This window comes from Pipra filicauda, unplaced genomic scaffold, assembly GCF_003945595.2.
Source record: "Pipra filicauda isolate LSUMZ 115617 unplaced genomic scaffold, ASM394559v2 scaffold42_size3861933_pilon, whole genome shotgun sequence".
NCBI classification, from domain to species: Eukaryota; Metazoa; Chordata; class Aves; order Passeriformes; family Pipridae; genus Pipra; species Pipra filicauda.
In genome coordinates this window covers 1,235,934-1,258,711 of record NW_024104565.1, presented here as the reverse complement: position 1 = coordinate 1,258,711, position 22,778 = coordinate 1,235,934, and the positions used below count along the sequence as shown (strand labels likewise).

The 22,778-nt window shown below is 41.4% G+C and overlaps 1 protein-coding gene across 2 annotated transcripts in view; it reads left to right on the top strand.

Moving 5' to 3' along the window:
- The window catches only part of AKAP12 (A-kinase anchoring protein 12), a 30,988-nt gene extending 9,158 nt beyond the window's left edge, over nucleotides 1-21,830 (top strand). Inside the window, exons 2-5 of one of the 2 annotated variants that reach the window (XM_027733844.2) lie at nucleotides 433-619; nucleotides 12,297-16,057; nucleotides 16,811-18,714; nucleotides 19,252-21,830. In XM_027733844.2, the coding sequence (XP_027589645.2) occupies nucleotides 433-619; nucleotides 12,297-16,057; nucleotides 16,811-18,712 (5,850 nt within the window). In that variant the 3' untranslated portion in view covers nucleotides 18,713-18,714; nucleotides 19,252-21,830. Of the gene's footprint in view, nucleotides 1-432; nucleotides 620-4,646; nucleotides 4,755-12,296; nucleotides 16,058-16,810; nucleotides 18,715-19,251 lie in introns of those variants that run through there. The other variant, XM_027733845.2, reaches the window with a different exon arrangement.
- Nucleotides 21,831-22,778: the final 948 nt, after the last annotated feature.

Sequence of the window (22,778 nt, the reverse complement as noted above, 5' to 3'; positions counted from 1 at the left end):
ATGATAAGATAAGCACATCAGTAGAGAAGCAATACCAAAGACTGTATTGTAGACAGGATTCATTCATATATCAGAGTAATTGTGCCAGGCATTTTGAATGAAGAATTTCTTTCCATCAGCTAGATTTACCTTACCAATTTCTACACAAGGTTATAGGCCATTGTCTGTAAGACTTTCTTCTTCCACATATTTCATGTGGGAGAATGGTAAGATAAATAGGCCCAGATTATGTTTTTTTCTCACAGAAGTACTTTGATTTAATAAAGTTAAAATGCTTACATGCATATTTTCAAAATGAGGATGAAACAACAATATTCTGTGGGGCTGGTTGGGGGAATGAGCCTAATCTTGATGTTTTCTTTTTTTTTTTTTTTGTTTCCCTTCTTGCCTTCTCCTTCCCTACCATTCTTCAATCAATACTCGACCATGCAGGTTTTAAATGCAAGTTTACCAGTACCTGATGTTAGTGAAGACAATTTGAAGCATGATGGCTCAGCACAGGAGCCACAGCAGCTAGGAGCTGTTACAGCATCTAAGGAACTAGATGGGCAGCAGCCAGAGGTGGCTTCACCCCTCCAAGAACCACCCAGAGAGCAAGCAGAGCCCACTGGAACAAATGGTAAGTAAAAACCTGCGTTCAGTGGACAGATCATAGAGACTGGGATGCTAAATGGATTGAGAGGTAGAAATGGGGCTCAGCTAGTCATCTCCTAGTGAACAGGTTGTTACTTAAGTGATCTGCTGTTGCTAAAGTGCTTCTTCTAGGGCATTGTTTCATGGGAGATGTTTTCTCTGTAGGAGAATTCAGATGACAAATGGCTTGTGGACTGAAGCTATCAGTGTCAGTGGTGGGGATGTCCACCTGTTCTCCCCTTAGGGGTGTTTTTTTGGCTCTTGGTGCCTCTGCTTGCCTGCTTCTCATCCCAGCCATTCACCTGTAGGAATAGCTCAGTTTCCTCTTCCTGTATTGGAAGTTCCTGCTGCATAGGCCTGTCCCTTCCTTCATAAGGCAGAAAGCCTCTTATGTTAATTCCTTACTGATATTAGTGATAAATGATTTTGAACACACAGGAAGGGGCAGGCTGCTAATCCGTTCCCTTTCCTTCTGGTTTTAACTGGATTTGCATTTTGATCACAGAACCTTTCTCATCATAGACATCCCTGTCTGTTCTGTCTTCAGAATCTCTCCTTGCCTTGCTGCACAGTCAGAAATGTGCTGTTCTTTCTCCTAGGTGATCTTGACAGCCCGCCTTTCCTGCTCTCATCAGCCTCTTCTTTCTTCCCTCTGTTCCTGTTCACAGGCATGCAGTGAGATCTGCTTCAGAAATCCCGCTGCTAGCTGACTTTTTTGACAGGATGGCAAGACAGAGGGATAGTTTTCAGTCAGAGCAGGCAACTAATGCTGGTGTTGGAGAGCAGGGAAGGGATGGGAACAGGGTAGGACGAGGCACAATCTTCAGTGTCAGCCTGCAGAGCAGCTTAAGGCATGTGTGTAACCCTTAGTGTACTTTAGGGTCTGAATCCTAATAAATGCGATTCTTGGTCATGTCTTCAGATTAATTGCTGTAACACTATTATCCCAATAGAAGATTATTTTTCCACCCATTACTTCTGTTAATCACATAATTTAGGAAATAGCATTAAAATCCACATTCATCACACAACTTCCACTTACATCAACAAAGACAACCAACCAAAACAAAACATAACAAAAATTCCCCTCACAAAAATCAAAATAACATCATCACAACACCAAACAAAAGTGGACAATTTACACAAAATCAAACTCTTGACCATTCGCCACGATTACCACAAAAATTTCATTCTCTAACATTGTTCGGTACTTGTTTTGCCTGTTACCTCTCCCAGTTACTATCCTTATCTAAAAATCCTCATGTTCCTGGGTTTTGGCACCAAAAAGACTGTAGTGGGTTGACCCTGGCTGGACTCTAGGTACCCACTAAGCCACTCTCACTCTACTCTGCAACTGGACAGAGGAGAGAAAATGTAACAAAGGGTTTGTGAGTTGAGACAAGGTCTGGGAGAGGTCACTCGCTGATCAGTGTCACAGGCAAAAGAGACTCAAAATGGGGATATTAATTAAATTTATTACCAACAAAATCAGAACAGGAGAATGAGAAGTAGAACAAATATTAAAAACACCTTCCCCCCACCCCTCCCTCCTTTCCAAATTCTACCTCCTTCTCCCCCGGTGGTAAAGGGAGACTGGAATGAGAGATCACTGTCAGTTCATCTCAGGTTGTTCCTGCCACTTCTCAAAGAGAGGAGTCCTTCCCCTGCTCCAGAGTTAGGTCCCTCCCATGTGAGACAGTCCTTCACAAACTTCTCCAATGTGAATTCATCCCACAGGCAACAGTTCTTCACAAACTGCTGCAACATGGGTCACTTTTCCACGGGGTCAGTCCTTCAGCAACAGGCTGCTACAAGTGGGTCCCCCACAAGGGCAGAAGTCCTACCGGGAAAACCTACTCCAATGTGGGCTACTCTCTCCATGGGTCAGCAGGTCCCTGCCAGGACCCTGCTCCAGCATGGGCCTCCCATGGAGTCACAGCCTCCTTTGGGCATCCACCTGCTCTGACGTGGGCTCCGCCACAGGCTGCAGGTGGATCTCTGCATCCCCATGGTCCTCCATGGGCTGCAGGGGCACAGCTGCTTCGCCATAGTCTCCACCAAGGGCTCCAGGGGAACCTCAGCTCTGGCACCTGGAGCACCTCCTCCCCCTCCTTCTGCACTGACCTTGGTGTCAGCAGAGTTGTTCACATGTTCTCACTCTGCTCTTCTCTGGCTGCAATTTTCATCTGCCCAACAACTTTTTTTCCTGTTCTTAAGTATGTTATCACAGAGGCATTACTATTATTCCTGATTGCCTTGGCTTTGTCTAGCGGCGGCTCCATCCTGGAGCTGGCTGGCATTGACTCTACCAGACATGGGGGAAGCTTCTGGCAGCTTCTCACAGAAACCACCCCTGTAGCTGCCCTGCTACCAAAAGCTGGCCATGAAAACCCAATACAAAATCACATCGGTAGGGGCTTTAGACACTAAAAATAGGATGTGACATGTTTTAGCTTTCATTCATGAAACTTTCCTCTTTAAAATTTTACTGTGTGTTGTTCCTATTTTTATCAGGCTTTATGTCACTGTTAATGGAACCAAGTCTACATGGTAGCATAATTTATGTGAAAGGGAAAACAGTTCTGTGTGTTTGCTCTCAAAGTAAAAAATCACTTTATGAAGGTGACAGGGCATGTATTTCCTGGTAGCAATAGCTGAAAATGACATCATCTATAGAGACAAAATTTGCCCTGTCAAGCTTTGGAAAGATAGCTCAAGTAAAGGCTACATTCAGGTGTTCATAACTGTTTATATCCTCCCCTCTGGACCTTACAGAGTCTGGTTCACTTGTCTTTAGTAGAGCAATAAAGGTTGGGAAGAGGTGTCTCTTCAATGCTCCATGCAGAGAAATATCTCCACATCAGGAAATACACCATTTTAGTGCTACACTTCGTGTTCTCCACTCATTCTTTATTTCACCCTGATTGCAAAGTCTATAAAATCAGAAGTAAAGCATCATGAGATGGAGCACTGAGACAACACTGGTATTTGCCTACAGTAGAGTAGTGTTTGAAGGCTTTTTGGGTGGATTGCTTGGTTCTGTTGTTGTCATTTGAATGTCGCATTCAGAAGACCATTTGAGAGATGACCCAGACTCATTAAAGTTGCCACTATCTGACTAAATTAACCAGGAAGTCTGGTAAATTAACTGGGAAGTTGGTGCTGGCAATCAGAGCCATAGATGAAGGCCCATATATCATCACAATTTTAGAGATATTCAACATAACTCATGGAAGTATTGTTGTTATAATAGGAGGTCACCTATATTAGGTACTGATCTTTTACATTTTGTTTTATCATATTGCATCCCTTTTTACTATCGGTAGGAGCATTACATTACTGTAGTACAAGTATCCAGAGTAACACGTTTCTGAAACTGTTGACAGCAGCCTTTGAGACAATTTATAAATAATTATGTTGTAGAGAATTCCAATTAAAAAAACCAAGGAAACAAACAAAAATACCAAACAAAAAAGACCAAACTCGCCCCTATGTGACAGTTAATAGGCAAAGGAGCAAATGTTTCAGTGGGGAGAAACAGAAGTGTTTCATATGGGTTTATTTATGAGGGGTAAATACTTGCGTCTTTTAAGCAGCATCTGCTGAGGTTTGGTGAGGATGCCTTGTGGGAAGCTGCATCAGGAAGGCATTACAGCAGCGGGAACTGAAGCGCGCGGCTGTGTGCAAAGCGGCAGCCGGCGCTTCTTCCCTTCGGGGCAGAGAAAGATAAAGGCTTGAAGTGGCAGTTCCAAGGCGGACACGTTGAGGCACCACTACTGTGCCGTCCAGCGGTGAGAAGAGCCGAGCCGCGCTCCAGGGCCCGCCCCGGCCGGGCGGGCGGGGGTGGTCCCGGGCGGGGCTCGGGGCTGTCCGGGACTGGGGGAGCGGCCGTGGGGCGCGGGAGGGAGCCAGGCCTCCATCAACCAACCAGTCCTCATTCAACCAGACTCTCCGTCCAGCCAGCCAGTTGCCGGGGCGGTGGAAGCGCGGCTGCCGCCCGGCTCCCTCGCTCCCGTCGGTCGGCGCTGCCCTGCGCCCGGGGGAGGAACCTCGGAGCGGGAGAGGGGTGTTCGCGGTGGCCAGTGTCGCTTCAGCCATGCTAGGGACAGTGACGATTGCGGGTAAGGCGGTGTGGCACTGCCGAGGTGTCGGCACACGCGGTTTTACCTTCTGTGGGTTGAGTAGCGCCCGGGCTGTGCGTGTTTGGGGGGTGGCCGCAGCAGCATCCCCGGGGCTGGCGGTGATGCGCCTGTGTGGGGCGCCTCCGGGGCCTCGACTCCCCCAGCTTTACTGACTGTGGATTTCCTGGCAGGGCGTTAGGAGTTAAATGGTCTGGCTTAGGTATTTTTATCTCCGTGAGAGTGGTTTCCAAGCGAAGGTTGCTGAAACTTCTAAGAAGTTTCATGTCGCCTCAGTGGGACCTTCGATGTGGTACCTGCAATACGAGGCTATATAAATGTGGAGGTGCTAACTGGGTGTTTTTCTACAGGACCAGGCTATGACCTGGTATCTGAAAGTGAGGTAGTGACCGCACTGAAGATGCTGTGTTACGGTAGTCAAGTAATAAGGCAATGAAATACCTTAAGAGCTAAACTAAGTGAAATTGGAGGAAATATAGAAGTTAGCATTGTTTATAAGCTGTAAAAATATTTGCATGAGAGAAATAAAGCTGTTACCGTATAGCTGTTTTACCATAACAAAGCAAAATTCAGAGAGGAGCACCGTGGCAGAGTGTGTGTGTGTGCATGAGGGGCAGCAGGATCCCAGCCTGTAATACCAAAAACTTCATATTATTGTGTGCATTGAACTCCCCACATTTTACTTAAGGAAATAGCACGGGAGCCACTGAAGTCTGAGAGCTAATACCATAAACTAAATGTGCTTTCTGAAAAGATAATAAGTTTTGGAGGAGCAAGGAATTAAAAGGAAAAAACATTATCATGCGCTGCTGAGCTTGCACAAACCTGTGTCTTTCTCTGGGAGATAAAGTGGCGTTATGAAAGTTTAAATACACAAGCACCGATCTTTTTTTGTTAAGATAACTAATTTGCATCAGAATTTCTTTCAGATTGATGATGAATGTCTTTAACCATCTAGGAAGTCTTTATTTCGTTGTATTAATTAAATAATTATTTACTCTCGTGTATTTTGTTTGCTAGAGCCAGTGAATGAATTCAATGCATAGGGGGAGTTTGTTAATGCAAAATACTTTAACTTTACAATACATATTGACAACAAAGCCTGCAGAAGTGCGGCTCCATTTAAAACAGGCCCTGGGGAGGACTGTACGTGATTTGAATCAGTTAGTAGTGGAGGAGATATCCTACTGCTGTTTACAATAGGGTTTTCATTAAACTCGATGTTTAATGAGCTTATCACATGCTGAGTCTCTTTCCTCAAGGGTTCTCTATTTTTTTTATTTCCTTTTATTGTTAGTAATTAAAGGTTAAACTGTTTTTCAAAAGCAATCTCTTTATAGGGTTGCACAGTTTGATCATTTGAGGTTTTCCTTATTTAATAATTCCTGTGGAAGAAACTTTGGATTTTCACTGCAGCACAGCAGCTGCTTCTATAGTATGTTTTGGAAGAACTGCACCTAGCTCATAAATGCGAGTTACCATTTCTTGGAAGGGACTGAGTACCTCTGCTTGTTGGTATGCGGGAGTGTTTTAAGCTGTCCTGTGCCTAATGCGTGCAGATGCGGCTTCATCTCCTTTGTGGTGAGTTTGTGATGTTTACATTAGTCTTTTTGCGGTCGTTTTGATAGAGGAAAAATTCAATCTGTTTTTCATTGTGCATTTTCATTATTCATTAGGGGTTCTTAAAAATGTCCTAGCATTAACTGACCTGTATTGCTTATTCTGCCCCTGTTGTTAGCAGAGCAGATTTTTTTTTTCTCTCAAAACCCTAAGTGCTAGTGTTGCATCTCTCTTACACTTAGTGAATACGTTTTATTTTAAGAAGCAGAACCAAGCCACTGAATGTGAGATGTGGACAGCTTGTCTAACCATGAAATTTCATAAATATTTGTAGCTCGCTGGTTTGGTTCCCAAACAGAACAGCTGGGCTGGTCTGAGAGCAGTTTATTGTTGTGAGTTCATTTAATGAAGAATTTTTAACAGCAGTAACTATATATCTAAGCCATAGCTAATGACTCTTCTGGTGTAAAAATAATCAAACAGAACAGTTTTAGAAGAACCTTTTGTTTTCTGATTTTTAGTGATGTTTCTTAAAACATTGAAATGAAAAAAGAAATATCTTAAAATCTCAAATAAATGAAATACGTAACTTTCCTTGCTGGAATTTGAGAAGCTGGTCTCAAATTTGGAATTTGAAACTCTGAGCTGGAGCAGACAAGTACAGCTTAAAGTAAAATTTTGTAAAAGTAAAGATTTGTGAGGAATGTTATATCATCATAGCAGAATTGATTGTACTTTTTTTTAAGTTACTGTTCTGTGAGGTGTTTTTCTAGGGACATTGCTTTTGCTTTCTAAAGGAGTTCTAAGCCATTAAAAATTATAGGTATTCTGTGGCTTATTTCTTTTTTAAAAAATGGACACAAAAGTGTGTGAAATTCTTCAGTTGTCACCCAAGTACCAGAGGCTGAGGACTGAACTTAATGGTACTTGTTTCAAAAGCTTTCGAATAGCAACATGGTTGGAAGGTTCATGAATTGCATGTATGCACTGTGAGATTTAGTGCAGAAAAATCTCTGTTAATCCGCCCTCATTATTTAATTATTCTGAAAGAACTCCCTCCCTGCAATTAACATGGCAAGTCAGTCCTTAGAAATAATTGAGTGAATAGAATGGGGAAGGAAGTGTAGTATGTGCTTCCCATTGAAGGGCTGTTAGTACATTAAAGCAGAACCAAATATGGTGTATAGTAGGAAAAAGAAGGAAGAATTTGTGAAATATGTTGTTAAGAAGCAGCAATGTCACAGACCTTAAACCGTGTAGTTAAAAAAAAATTTAAAATGGCTAGAAGGGTAACACCTGGGCATATTTCTGTATTACTTTGTTACTGCAAAATGAATAGTGTGTTTGTTTGATTTATTAAACCCAACCTTCTGAAACTTGTGGTTAAAAGAATCGGAATTTGTGGTATAATGCCCAACTCTTACACTCTGAGATGAAAACCTAAAAGCACAGATTGGGTTTTTGCTGTTGTTTTGGTTTGTGTTTGTTGGTTTTTTTAATGCTAAAGTATTCAATTTCACTAATAATTCCAGATATCTACTTTATTCTAAATAAATCTGTTCATGACAGATTTTTCACAGATATTGTAATTTCAAACTGTGTTTTGATTTTAATTACTTGTCTTTATCTTGACTTTGTCCTTAAATATTTCTAATAATAATTAGAATTGTGCAGTGAAGAGAAAACTGCATTTGACAAATACAAGTTTGGTATATCATGGACACTTGGTTCAAACTTTTTTTAAAATGCCTTCTGTTTGTGTCATGTGAGTTTTAGAGCAGTAGCTGGGTTGTTTTTTTTTTTGTGTGCTTGGTTGGTTTTTTTACAAGTTGTATTCATAGCAAATCTAGATAGAATAGAGGCAAATGATTGTAAAATATCCCTTCAGCCTTATGGTTTCAGCATTTGTTTTTGCTCATGCAAACCTACTGAGAGTATTGTGTATGTGACTGAAAGCACAGTTTGGCCCTAAATACTTAAATGCTGAATAAATGAAAACAACTCAAAGTCCTCTAGAGCCTTCCAATGTCCAGTGGAGTTTGTGAGGTGGGCGCTGGGTGTGTGTCACATCCATCTGAGAGACTGAGAATGTAGAGAATTCATGGAAAAAATCGAGCGCTGTGCTGCAAATCCTTAGGGGGAAAAGTCAACCAGCTCCAGATGTTGACATGGTTGACTGTGAGCACATGAAGTGCTGTGGATTTAACTCTTGCGGTCAGAGTGCTTTTTTTAAACTGTTTGGCAGCTACCAGGGGAGAAACACATTTTCACTTTTGGAGAGAGATGAGATGGTGGGAGCAGTTAGGTTGCATTGCCAACAGTGTCTATCAACCTACTAAAACAAAGGTGTTATTTATTAATTTCATTTTTAATCGAATTAGACAGGAATTCAGTCATTCTGAAAATACTGATTTTCCAACATCTGATCAGCATGCCTCTAATAAAACCAAAATAAATTCTTACCATAGGCTAAGTACCTATGAAATTGTGAAATCAAGCACCTTTGAGGCCCTAAGACTGTCAGTTTCATATGTTTCTTTCAGAATAAAACAGAACACTTGCAGTTATTAAAACAGAAGGAGCACCTTGATTCAATTAAAAATGTTTGAAAGGTTAACTGGCATGTAAGTAGTTAAAATAGAATTTCAGTGTTGGTTCTTAGCCACAGTGGATTTAAATAGCAAAGCGTATCGATTTTATGATACCATCTCAGTCTTTATCATTGCCTCTGGATATATTTTTATTGTATTCTATTCCTTGACTATCACGTAGTTGGTGAAGTACAGCCTGCTCAGGAAAGACCTAAAGAAATTGTATTCATATCAGTACTTCACTATTTTTTTTGTTGGTTTGTTTTCCAGTAGCTACTGTGATGAGCCTCTCTGGTATTTCTTAAAGGTGCTTTCAAATTCACTGAATTAATTCAGAAAGTGCTAGTTGTCCTGCCAGAATACCTGTGGTAGCGACATGCTACAGGTACTCTGACCAACAATACTTTGTGTAAATAACTTCCAAACCTTTCCAAACTACTTGTGGTTTGCTTTGCATTCAGAAGTGCACTGACAATGTTTGGGCACTGCAGTGTCATTTATAAAAACATCATTAAAGAATCCAACTGTTAAATATAAAGTTCAGGGTGTACAGTTGACTCCTCTGGTCTTGTGTTTCTGTTGTGCTGCACTGAATATAAAAATGCTCTTCGGGGTATAGGTTGTGAAAGTACAACTTGGATATATGTGGCACTGGAGCCTCGTCGCATGACACTGCAGCCTCCTCACAACATGCAGGCAAATTTCTTGAATGGTATGTCTCTCCTCAAATTCTGAGGAAGGGCATTGGAAATTCAGTTTAAAAGACTCTTCCAGGGATTTAAAATGTGAAAGAAGGAGTCAAAGTAGAGACTGGCTGCAACAACAGCAAGTCTCTCAACAGCTGGCACCAGAATGTTACCTTTGGGGTGAAATATGTTCTGGACAGGTTAATAGCTTTTTGTGGGGAAGTGTGATGTGTGTAGCATAGTTGCAGCTTGTCAAACTGGTATTAAAAAGCGTTCAGTCAGTTGATACTTTTGTTAGTATTTCCTTTTGCAATGTGCTTAGTGAAGTTTTGCGAGGCAGCATGTCTGCTGGACTTGCAAGGAAGACCTCGTTGCTGTCAGCCTGATTCAATAGTTTTGAAAGCTTATCATTTAGTCTCTAAACTCTGTATTCTCTATTTTAATGATTGCATTTGCTATCTTAATGTTAAATGATCAGTGTTTAATTTCATAGCTGGTTCAACCAGAAAAATGATTTTTAGTGTAAACAAACTGAAGAATGGATTAAAGTACCTGTTACTAAATAATTATAAAATATGTGAGTCTTTGAAGAAGTGCCTCTAACTTTGAATCCCATTAAGCCTTTAAAATTTTATGTTAAAGTACAGAATTTTATGGAAATGACAAGGACGTTATTTCTGGACATAGGAATAAATGAACACAAGTGCAAAAGCAGTTCCTCAGCTTTTCCATGTATAGTCTCAGCACAGGACTATATAATGTTTGATTGATAAGAGTTAGTTTTGCTTGTGGGGTGTTCTGGTGTTTGCAAGAGTAATATTACCAATGGAGTAAAAATCCTGGCTTCTTCAGAAAAATGTCTATTTCTTCCTACCCTTCTCCCTCACAAATGACTCAGTTCAAACATCTCCATTTTAAAATGTTCAAATGTTCAGGGAGTTAGGCTGTTAGCAGAGGTCAGGCTTTAAAATTAATTAGGAGTTAATAATTGAGGTAAAACTGTTAGATAAAGGGAAAACCAAAAAGATTTGCTTATGTTGACTGAGAAACACCAACTAGTAGGCTGCTGATAGTGAAACATAGTTTGCCCTCTACATAGCTATTAGAAGCCAGTATCCTTGTAGATTTTGTTTTGCTTATTATGTAGTTAACATTTCAGTCTTACCGAGACCGCACTGTCTGTGCGTTTCTGAAGAAGCAGCCCTTCCTAGAGGCGACACAGCCAAGCAGAATCGTCATCTGTGAGGGATCTCTGGAGATCAGGTGGTCCAGCAAAACAGGATGAACTGCAGAGTTAGAGGCAACTTAAAGGTGGTTCAAATAAAAACTAAAACACTTTGGGGAGTTTGATGATGCACATACGTTTGAAAGCTGTCTCTTTCTGCATTTGGATGTTGAAGTAGAACATGTACAGCTTAAAAGAAAGGTGCCATGCCTTCTCCTGGGATGTTGCTGTTTAACACTGAATATTTTTTTATAATTTTATTTTTTCATCCTGGCACTCAAAGAAGTTTGATCAGAGAGAAGCATACGTTCCCTCATGGCCTTGTACTTTCAACTGTTGCACAAAATCAAGGGTTAAGAACAGTATTAAACTGAAATCCTGGCAGCATCCAAGCCCAAGAATCTTTTGGTGTCTTGAATGTGCCATAGATTTAATTTACATGCCAGTCTGTGAAGTTGGGTAGCTCATGGCCGGAGAGAGCAATAATACTTAAATTGTCCCAGCAAGACTGAGAGAGTGGTTGCCAGTGACCTGAAGAAAAAACTCAAACTGTGCCCAAGAAAGAGATAATGCAAGCACAGACCTGTGAGCAGTGGAGGATTTTATCTTCTTGCATAGTAACAACCTCATGAATTTTAAGCAATGTGGAATTGCTGTAGATGAGGTTTGTCTGGCCATAGTGGTGATGTAATGTATGGGAATATTCCAAGATTCATGATCTTTAAAACAATATATTGTAATGTAAGTGTTTTGTGGAGGCTACAAGTTTTCAGAAAAACAGGTAATTTTCCATGGGTGTTTTCACATCTTGCTTTTCTTTTGGGACAGAGCTATAAAATGAGCTTTCTTTTCTTGTCATCATTTTAGGTCAACAGGCTTTTTTGGGTGGGTTTTTTTGTGGTTTGTTTTTTGTTTTGATTTGGTTTTTTTGTGGAGTTTTACTTTGTTGTTGTTGGGGAGGTTATTTGTTTGGGTTTTTTGTTGTTGTTGTTCTTCCTTTTTCCTCAGAGGTGTCTGTCTGCATGGAAGTCGTTACTGAGCTTTGCTTCAGGAATAATTACATATATTGTTCTGTATAGTCTATGAGTAATGATATGATAGAAATAAATTTTTTTTCTGCGTAAGTTCGCCTTACAGTAAAAAAAAAACAGCCTACCAAACCAACCACACGAAAAGAGCTGCAAAATCAAGTAAGAGAAGAAGAGAATATAAGCTTGAAAGGTTCATTTGCACCTTTGGAAAGAATGCTACAATGATATGAAGAATGAAAGTAATTATAGTAATCATAGAACAAAAACTAGTCCTTAAAAATGTACTGGTAGCACATAGAAGAGGCACACTGATAATAGACCAATTATGTTTATGAAATTGATAAAAATGAAAAATTATATAAAGGTGTAATATAACATTAAATTGAGAAGAAAATTAACTGGATTTTTTTTTGGTTTTGTTGTTTAAACAGTTGGACAAACAGAACATTCCAATGTAACTTTGAAGGAAGACACTGAACCTATGGAGACAAATCCATCTCACTCAAGCACCAAGGACAGTGTAGATGCTGAGAAGGAGGATGCTCATTCAATTAAGCAGTTGCCAGCTTTGGAAGAAGACACAGAAGAACATGTGTCTGAGCCACAGTCTTATGATCTGGGTTTTAAAAAGGTTTTTAAATTTGTTGGCTTCAGATTCACAGTGAAGAAGGAAAAGACAGGAAAATCAGAACCAGTTCAACTACTTACTGTAAAGAAAGAAACACAGGTCCCTGAAGGAGATGATGATCAAAAGGGAGTCAACTCAGAAGAAACAGCAGTGCCCGAGGATGCACTCTCTGCAGAAGACACCACCAAAGATGCACTGAAAAATGAAAAAACAGAAGACGAATCTCCTAAAATACCAGAAGCAAATGAGATTTGTTCTCAGTCAGCTACCTTAACTGCTGATACTGCATCACCATTAAGAAAACTGTTTACTCAAGGATGGACTGGATTTAGAAAAAAGAAGAGTTTTAGGAAGCCTAAAGAAGATGAACAACAGTCTCCTGTGAAAGAAGAGGAGCAAGAAAAAGAGGGGACAACATTAACAACTGAAACCATTGAAAAGGAGGAGAAATCTGAGTTTGAGAAGCAAGATGAAGAGAGGAATGTGACAGCAGTAACTATTGAAGCACATGAGAAGGAGAAAACTGAAGGTGAAAAGCAGGACTCAGAAAAGACTGTGGCAGCCATAGGAGTAGAAGAAAGTGGGGAGGAAGAGCTAGTCAAATATGATGAGCAGGGACAAAAAAAGAATCTAGCGGCAGCAGCTGTAAAAGAAAGTGCAGAGGAGAAAAAAGATGGAGATGATCAAGAAGGGAAACTGGTGGAAGTCTCAGAAGATCTTGATAAAAAGGAAGAGAAAACTGAAGAAGGAGGGAAAGAAGGTGAGGTGACAGAGAAAACACTAAAAACAAAGTCAGTGGTGTCTCTTGTCACTGACAGTGTGAATGGAGAATTGAAAACATCCTCAGAAGTCCTACCTGTGGGAGAAAAACTGGAGTCCATGGAGAAGTGTGAAACAGATGACAGAACTGAAATATCATCTGAAGAGAAATTTGAAACAATTGAAATTTCTAGTGAACAGCTTAAAAAGTCTGAAGAAAGAGAAAGAGATAAACCTGCTCCACTTGGGAAAGAGACATTAGATGAAAAAATAGAGGAAGCAGAATTGAAGATGTCGCCTAAAGCAGAAGACATCACACAAGGAGAAGCTCTGGATAGAACCACAGAGAAGAAAGAAAGCAAAGAACATGTTTCGAGTGCTCCTGGATCAAAATCCTTTTCTACTTCTGAACATTCAGTTGACACAAAGGATGGTCAACGGTCAGTCAAACCCATTGAGGAAGGGCTACAGGAAAAAACTGGCATAGTTATGACTGATACTGACAAACCAGATGAAATAACCATAAATTCTGAAGATGCAGCTGGAAAAAGGCCTCTGGAAGGTATCACAAATGAAGCTGAAGTCCTGTCTTCTCAAGAAAAGACTAAACTACAAGGCAGCCCTTTAAAGAAACTTTTTACAGGTACTGGATTAAAAAAACTCTCTGGAAAGAAGCAAAAAGGCAAAAGAGAAGAATCTAAGTTAGGGGAACAGGGCGAACCAGTTCAGCACTTATCAGATTCCCCAGATAGCCCAGACGAACAAAAGGGGGAGAGTTCTGCTTCTTCTCCTGAGGAGATGAATGAAATTCCTTCTTTAGAAAAATCTACAGATGGAATGCAGGTCACTGAAAATGAAGATGCTACAGTTCCAGATGTGGAGCGAAAAAGAGAAAGTGTTACACCCTGGGCATCATTCAAAAAGATGGTGACTCCCAAGAAACGTGTCAGAAGACCTTCTGAAAGTGATAAAGAAGAAGAAATTGATAAGACAAAGAGTGTTTCAGTGTCTGCAACTGAAAACCTTGTTGATGAAAATCAGGGAGAAATAAAAGAAAATGGGATTGACCAGAAACCAGAGAAAACTACAGAAGAACCCAAAAGAAAGGTTGACACTTCTGTGTCCTGGGAAGCTTTTATATGTGTAGGTTCTTCCAAGAAAAGAGCCAGGAAATCATCATCATCTGATGAAGAAAGTCAAAAAGTAGAAGAGTCTGGACAGAGCAAAGAAACAGCAACAGATGCAATTCTTACTAGCTCTCAGGAGAGCGATCAAGGACAAGGCAATTCTTCCCCAGAACAAGCTGGAAGCCCATCTGAAAGTGAAGGTATTTCAACGTGGGAATCATTTAAGAGGTTAGTCACTCCAAGAAGGAGATCCAAAACCAGAATGGAAGACAGAACTGAAGACTCTGTTGTGGGATCTAGCCTGGATCATTCAACATCGGATGGTGAGCCTGGAAAAGATGAATCATGGGTTCCATTTAGAAAACTGATGCCTGGACGTAGGAAGAAGAAGTCAGACGGAAAGCCAGAACCAACTCATCTTAAACAAGCAAGAGAAGACATGACAGAAACAGCTGAAGAAGATTCTGATATTCCAGCTGTTGTTCCTTTATCTGAATATGAAGCAGCAGAGCAGGAGAAAATTGAGGCCCAACAAGCGAAAGTTGCTGAAGCAATGAAAGAACGAACCTCAGAGGAAGAAGGAGCAGAAAAATTAGAGGAGACCCTAAGAATTGAGCAAGGATATGAAGGGCTGGTACATGCAGTTGCTGTTACCGTTGTGGAAGGGGAAAGGGCAGTAACCAGCATTGAGGAAAGATCACCATCTTGGATATCTGCTGCTCTGACAGAGTGCATTGAGCAGGCAAGAGAAGAAGAAGAGAAAGAAGCTCTGAAAACAGCTGAATTGGATGTTATTGTGGAAGATGCAGTGGTAGCTGCTAAGGCAGTGCCAGAGATGAGAAAGGATGTAGGTGATGACACCACAGCGAGTGAGCTGGAGCTAACCTCAGAAGCAGTGACAGCTCTGGAGACAGCAGAAGCTTCCTGTGCTGAAGAAACAATGGAAGTGTCCCTTGCCGAGGAGACAACTGAGATGGTTTCTGCTGTTTCACAGTTGTTGGAAACCCCGGATACTACAGAGGAAGCTACACCTGTACAAGAAGTAGAGGCCACTGAACAAAATTTGAAAGAATTAGACAAACAGACGCAAAAAGTTCTTCACGAAGTTGCTGAAAGAGTAAAGTCAGCAGATGTAACACAACTGGTTAGTGCAAGAACCATGACAGAAACTATAATTACAACAGTACAGGGACTTGAGTCAGAAGTAAAAGATGATGCCAAAGATGGGAATGTTGTAGGCCAGGAAACTGTTTTGCTTGAACAGTGCTTGGAAAAAGGAGAACACGAGAACTTCCAGCCCCAGCAGAGTGCTGGGAGCATTCAGGGCCAAAACAGAGTTGAAGAGAGTGTTTTACATGAAGGTTCAGAGAAAAGTGAAATAGGTGCTGAAGTGGAAGAAAGCACAGGAAAATATGAAAATGTGGATATATTGAGAGATGAAAGCCAGTGTCAGGAATGTGAAGAAGCAGTTGTAGAAGGCCATGAAGAAGTACACGAAGTGCAGAGGACAGTAGAGGAACCTTCATCACAAGACAGAGAGTTTCACAGCATCAAAGCCGTAACTCCCAAGGAAGAGCTCTTTGCAAAGCAGGAACCTTCAGAACAAGAGAAACTGCCCGTAACAGAGTTGACAGTAGATGAGACAAGAGATGAATATGCTCCAGAAGTACAGACTGCAGTAAGTATTACATAGAACCCAATGGTTGATTTGTCAAAAAAATCAGTAAGTGTTAGATATTTTACCTAATTTAGAACCAGGTTATGGGCATATTACTGTCAAGGACCTTCCTTGTGCAGCCTGAGACAACCGAAGTTCATTTCCAGTGAGACACAGATCTCCAGAAGCAGCAGCCATTGAAGCTTGTGTGCAGGGTGGGGTGGATGCGATGCCTACAGAAATGAAATGGGAGATTGTGTGTATGGATCTGAAGGTGCCGAAATGATTGCCATTATATGGCACTTCTGTACAGCACAGAGTGACTGAAGATGAACAGCTGAGATACAGATGTGATCCATGCAACACCATACATGGTGGTATCTTCAGTTGTAAGCAGAAATATAGTTGTAGCAGAGGTACCCCTGCAAAGGGAGGACATAAAGCGACACCACTATCTCCAGCTTTAAATGCTGCAGTTATTTGCCTGATGCGTTCTTCCCTTCTTCCCTACTTCCCCACCATCTTCCTGGCTTAGTCTTTGTGTCAGGTGCTGCTGGCTGTCCCTTGCTTCAGGCTGCCCTTTGATTAATGAGCTGTTCTCAGAAACTGAACACAAGCTGGGATCTTGGTGAACCACTGATCTCAGTGTCATCCTGAGATGCTCTTCCCATAACTCTTGTCCTTTTGGGTGTGTCTTGTGCTTTTTCATCCGGAACGTTGCTGGTCACTCCCTGCTTGTAACTGTTTTCACAGATTTGTCGCAATTCTCCACAGGTGCTGGACAAGACAGGGGATGAAACCTCTTCCTTGGGACTTGAAGCTGAAGAGCCTGTGCAGCTTGAAGGAGAGGGAAAAACCCTCACTGTGGTCCCTGTTAAACCTGAAAAACAAGATGAAATTCCTGACTTAGAAGAGCAAGTTTGTACTAAGGGAGTTAGCAGGGCACCTACCCTAAGAGAAGAAGAGGAAGATGATGCTGTGCTCATCGGAGTAAAAAGCACGGAAGTCACAGTTCCTGAAGTTCCACTGCAGAACAAGGTAATACCCTCTGACTTTCCTTCAAAAACACTTGGCTCAGAATCAGCTGTAGGTGCTGAGCAGAGTGTGAGCAATGGGACTGACAGGGACATTGCAGCAAAAGATTCTGTGCCTATCCTAGAGCCACAATGCAGGGAGAAAACAACTGAAACCTCCTCCCAGAGGGATGAAACCAAAGGAGACAAAATAGAAGATGCTATTCTCAAATCTGAAAAATGCTTGGAGAGCCCTACCACTGTTGCTGAGGCTCCCACACCGATTGAAGCAGACACTGTATCTAATTTAGCATTAACATGCCCAGATATTGTTGAAAATGGAAGCGCTGTCATTACTGATGTAAGTCCTAAGAAATGTGAAACACCCAGCAGCTTGGCTGAAGAAGAGACTCTGGGAAAAAAACAAGAACTTGTAGAAACCTTGAACTGTCAAGGCTTCCAGAAAGAAGATAACAAAAATGAGCAACTGACAGAAAAAGCCAAAGAAGTATCTGAACATGGAAAGCAGGAAGCTGTAAGAGATGATGAATGTTCAACTTCTGTCCAGCAAGAGGTTTTAACTGTGCAAGAGGGAGGCTCTGACTCAGCCTTCCCACAGGCCAAAAGTTTGGAGACTCTGAAAACACCTGTGCCTGCAGCAGCTGCAGCAGTTGGACAGCATGTCGTGGCAGAAACTGTGACACCCGCAGACATGACAGCCAGAACTGTACAGCCATTGGCAACCACACCGGAGCAAATGGCTTCTGAAGAGGTCCCAGTTACTACTGTAGACTATTCAGGCTGTGGGACTGCAGGGCTTGATAGTGCAGAGGCACCTGAGCCTAGAGTAACTTGTGCTTCTGTGAATGGAATATCAGAGGAGCAAGAGAGGCCCCAGAGCACAGGGCAACCCAAACAAAATGGCATTCCTTTCAGTCACAATCTGCCTCACAGCCACCCAGGATTTGAGAAGCATGTTGTTCAGTCCGTGATTATAGAGTCCCAGAGTACGAAAATTGTACTGAGTGCCATCGAGTCGGCTGTTCACAAACTTGCAGAAACAGAAGAGTCGGCTGCCTTTGAGTCAGAGCAGAGCATTAAGTCCATAGGGAAAAGCCCTTCGGATACAAATAGGCATGAACTTCTGGGAAGTATGCAGGTAGATCAAAAACTTCCAGTAAAAGAGGAAGAGATACGGAGTAAAGAACAAGAGCTCCAGCAACCAGGAATAGTGAAATCTGCTACCTTAACAGAGCCTGCAGAAATTCATGCAACTGTAGAAAAAACAAAAGACATGCTTTTAACTTCTGAGATGCTGAAAGATGGACAAAGTCAGAATTCCTTAACAGTTTTGACTAGCCCTGAAGACATTCCAAGGGGAAGTGCGATACTTCAGAAATCAACACTAGAAGAAAGTACTTCAGAAGATTCAACCAAAGACCCCCTAGACATACATCCACCAAAATTAAGAGAAAAAGAAGTTGGGCACATAATGGAAATCTCAGACCAACATACAGGCCAGCAGACACGCAGAGAAAGTGAAGAACAACAATATCACCTGTCAGTGGAAGATGGGAAAACACAGATGTGGGAGGATGATAGTTGCCAAGAAGGAACATCTTGTGATAGACAAAGTCAGAACTCAGTGGCTGTGACGCCTTGAACGTAAGTAGCATTTTTAGCCAGTAATTTATTTCTATTTCCAGATAGTTCGTTGTGTCTCCATAACTTCTCTCCAATGTGGTGGGGAGTTTTTTTGTTTCTTTTAATTATTCCGCTAAAGGGCTACTCTCACTTCAGTGGCCTTCGACTTGGCATGTAGTTGAGCACGGTATTTCTGGGAGGTAGAAAATTTACTTTCCAGTTTTCCTAGATAGGAAACATGTCATATGACATGTTTAATATACGGGATTTAATCCACAAACACGCTTCTCTAACAAAACTCTTTTTAAAATCCTAAAGGATATGAGTGTTGCCTTCCGTGGTAAACCTGGAGTGCCTCATGTACAAAGCTTTTTGCACTTCAGTGAAATCTGAATCAGAAATGATAGGTATAGCCTCTTCCAAGGATATATACTGCACTTGCTTTGCTAAGTAACGAGACCTTTATCCCTATCTTTGAGAACTGTGTGGGAAAATAAGATGTTCTTGAGAGAGCAAGTTGTTATTACTGAAGCTTTTTTATCGTTGTCTTTCTTTCAGATATGCTAAGCATCCATGTGGCATTTGGAGAAATGCCAGTCCTAGAGAACAACTGACAATCCTGCGACAGAACCAGGAGCTTTATTCACTACCCTTTATTCTTGGATGTTAACATCTGTTCTTTTGAAGACCTCACCTTGTCATTTCTGTTGAAAAACAATGCCTTTAATGTTGGCTATATCCACACCCGTGTTCCATCCGAAGGTCATTTGTCTCTGCCCAAAATAATCCATTTAGGCTGGAGTTGCACCACTGAGTGAATGGGCAGACCACTAGAATTTGTGCCATGGTTATTACTGTCCCCTCACTTTAAAGTGTGTCCTGTCTGTCCCATCTCCTTGAATCCCTTCACTCATCCCTGAATCCCCCTCCCTTCTTTCTGCAGTCTCCCTTACCCCCCACATCTTCCATAGCTGCCTTGATCTGACCTATAAGTGGCTGTAGATGCTGTTCAGCTTGTGTGTGGGGGAAGGAGGAGGGCTCACGGATGAGAACACATGAGACTTCTGGCTGAGTAGCAGATGTGTCTATCAGACAGCAGGAACTGGATCACGCACAAATTGTTGAGCAAGATGCTCGAGTTTGCTGCCTTTCAGTCCCGTTCAGGTATCTCTGTCCATCCTTCAGTTGTATTTGTGTAGACCTTATTTAGTCAGAAATTATTTCTACAGTGTAGCTTGAAAGGAGATTGAGAAAAACCCTTCTTCTGTTGTTTCAGACTTCAGGTCTCAGGACTGGACTGTAATGTATTGAATATTTATATGTATGTCTTAAACCCAGTTCTGATTTTAATGTAGGGCTATAATACTTATGTACTATTTAGGTGTACCCTTAAATGAATTTTGTAGAGTAGCCCGGAGAGGAAATTGATACTATTGGAGCGGAAATTGATAACATGTCGTTTCCTATTTATTGTTCCAGGTTTTTCCCCTTGTAAAATCTCTCAAAAATTTGGCTGTCTCGCTTTGAATATTTATATATATATCCTAAGCCCAGTTCTGATTTTAATGTAGAACTGTGATGTTTCTAAAGACAAAAGGAGAGCCCTGACCTGTGTCAGATCCACGGATCACTTCTACTTCCTGTCCTCCCTGGTTTCTGAGAACCCCCCAGACTTACCATTTTGCTGTCACCTTGTTCCTGTACTGCAGCCTTTGTATCTCACCTCTCTCATTCCAGCGTCTGCTAATTTCTGGTCATTGCTCCATCCAACCCCAAGTCTTTCCCATGCCTACACTGTCTAACATCTTCCCTGCATACAAACTGCCTCTTCCCAACCCCCACCTGAACTGCTTTCCCGCCCAGCATTTTCAGAGTTCCTCCCCACTCCTATCAATTCTCTGTCTTTTCTGAGGCAGGAGTAGGAAGGAGGGTAACGGCTTGGTGATGAGTTCTGCCTTCAATTGCAAAAAGCTGATGAGATCTTTTGGTTGTCAGTCCAATCACATAAGGTGGATTGGACTGACAACAGCTGTAGACCAGAATGAACAGGGTGATAGAAGGATGGTTAGAAGCCCCAAGCCTGAGAGTCCTGGGGTGTCTGTCAGTTGGTCCTCTCCTTTGTTTACATTAAAATCAAACAATGGGTACAAGTCCGTACTTTCAGCCCTGATCTCTAAAGTGAAGGTTACAGGTCGCACGTTGTGAAACCAATGCCCACCAAGTTGAACAATGCTCACTATCATACCTGTATAGTAATTTATTTTAAAATCAACTTTTAGCGTACAAATGCTCTTGTTACGGCAGGTCCTTGCCTCTCCTCAAGGCTGCACGTCCAGCAAGCAGTGTGACTGATTGCACTGGTGTGATTTTTCCTTACCTCAGAGCAAATTATATAAATATTTAAAGCCAAACAATGTGGTTTCAAACAATCCAGTCTATCTCTGTCCATCATTAGCGGCAGCTTTCCCCCTTAGCTTTGGGCAATTCCAAAAACCTCGGTTGATTTCCACACGTTTAGGTTGGCTTGCAAGGTAATGATGCTCTTAATAACACTTCACAAGTGCAAACTTGGCTGAATTTGTACAAATTGTATACCTATATACCTTAAGCCATATTGCAATAACTGCAGCAGGTAAAACAAAATAACAATAGCATGACCTGTGTAATCCCGATTCTTACGTTTGTAGCTCCAAAGCTGTTAATAATATGTAAAGTTAATTCTTGTCTGAACCTCATTTAAATAAAGCTAGCTTTACCACAATGTAAATTGTCTGTTGGTAGTAATTGGGCAGGCAAGGGCTTTAACTTGCCTGTTTTCTCCATTAATCCAGGGCCTTTGGTAAGCAATGCAACAAACCTAACAAACACAAAAGCTTCTTATAACCGACAGCTAAAAGAACTACCACACCCAAACCCACGCTAATGGTGCAAGGAGCATGCCTCCACGAAAAGATACTACTTTGTACCAGCGTATTGCTTTGGCCTCTGAAATTCTCCTTTGAGACTGTGACTTCTGGCTTGTGCTTAAAAGCTTGAAGCTTTCTCTAATCCAATGTATGGGGTTTCCAAATTTGAATTTGTGTTTTTAAGGTAGATTTTCATTGAATAAATAAAATGCAACTGCAAATTTGTTCTAACCTGTGTATGTGGTGTGTTTTTTTTAGCTTTCTTAGTTTAAATTATTTTCTGATGGTTGCTTCATCTTCAGATTTGTTCCTGAGAATTAATTTGTTGTTGACTGACATTCAGCTTTTGATTGGAATTAAAGGAACTAATTACAGAATTAAATTACAATTTGGCTCTAAATTTCTATAAAATGTGCATCCTTCAGAAGAAGTAATAAGGTACTTAAGAAGACTGAAGAATAAAAAAACCTTCCATTAAATGCAAGATAGGTAACAGTATTCAGTGAGCCAGATTATTAAATCATATGCCTTGCTGGTGCGACTAAAGTATAAAAAAACTCCAGCAAAGTAACAACATAAATGTCCACAGAAAGTTTTTCACAGATTAGTAGAGTAAGGATTTTGGGCCCATAACTGGTATCTTCTAAGCTTCCCCTCTTCTGCTTAGCCTCATGGCACCAAAAATCTGGACACGCTGGTTATTCATGTTCACAGACCTTGGACTTCAGACATGAAGTTTTTCCAGTTCTGTATGTTCTGTGGCTGAGAATGATTGGCAGCATTTGTATCTCAGAAGACTTGCGTAGATTCACACCTGAACTAATTTTGTAATAATTTGTTCCTTCCTATCTCAGCTAAGATGTGAAATACAGTATCTGCAAATATTTAGCTGCACTGGTCGCAGCAAACACAGGGATGTTGGGACACTGCAGGATGCCTGTCCCTCTTCTTGTTTTTGCATTGTGTCAGGGAGCTCACACTGCAAGTGACTGATACCACTGTCCAACTCTGGCATCTGGAGGTACAAATCAAACCACCTCTCCCACCAGACATTGTGGTCAAGGTGTACACAGCCTCTGCTGGTCCTTCTGCGAGGTTTATGCATTTGTACTGTGCTGTTACTGGTTAGTATGAAATCCCTAAACAGGCATCTAACTAGGGATTGGAGTCCAAGCCTTT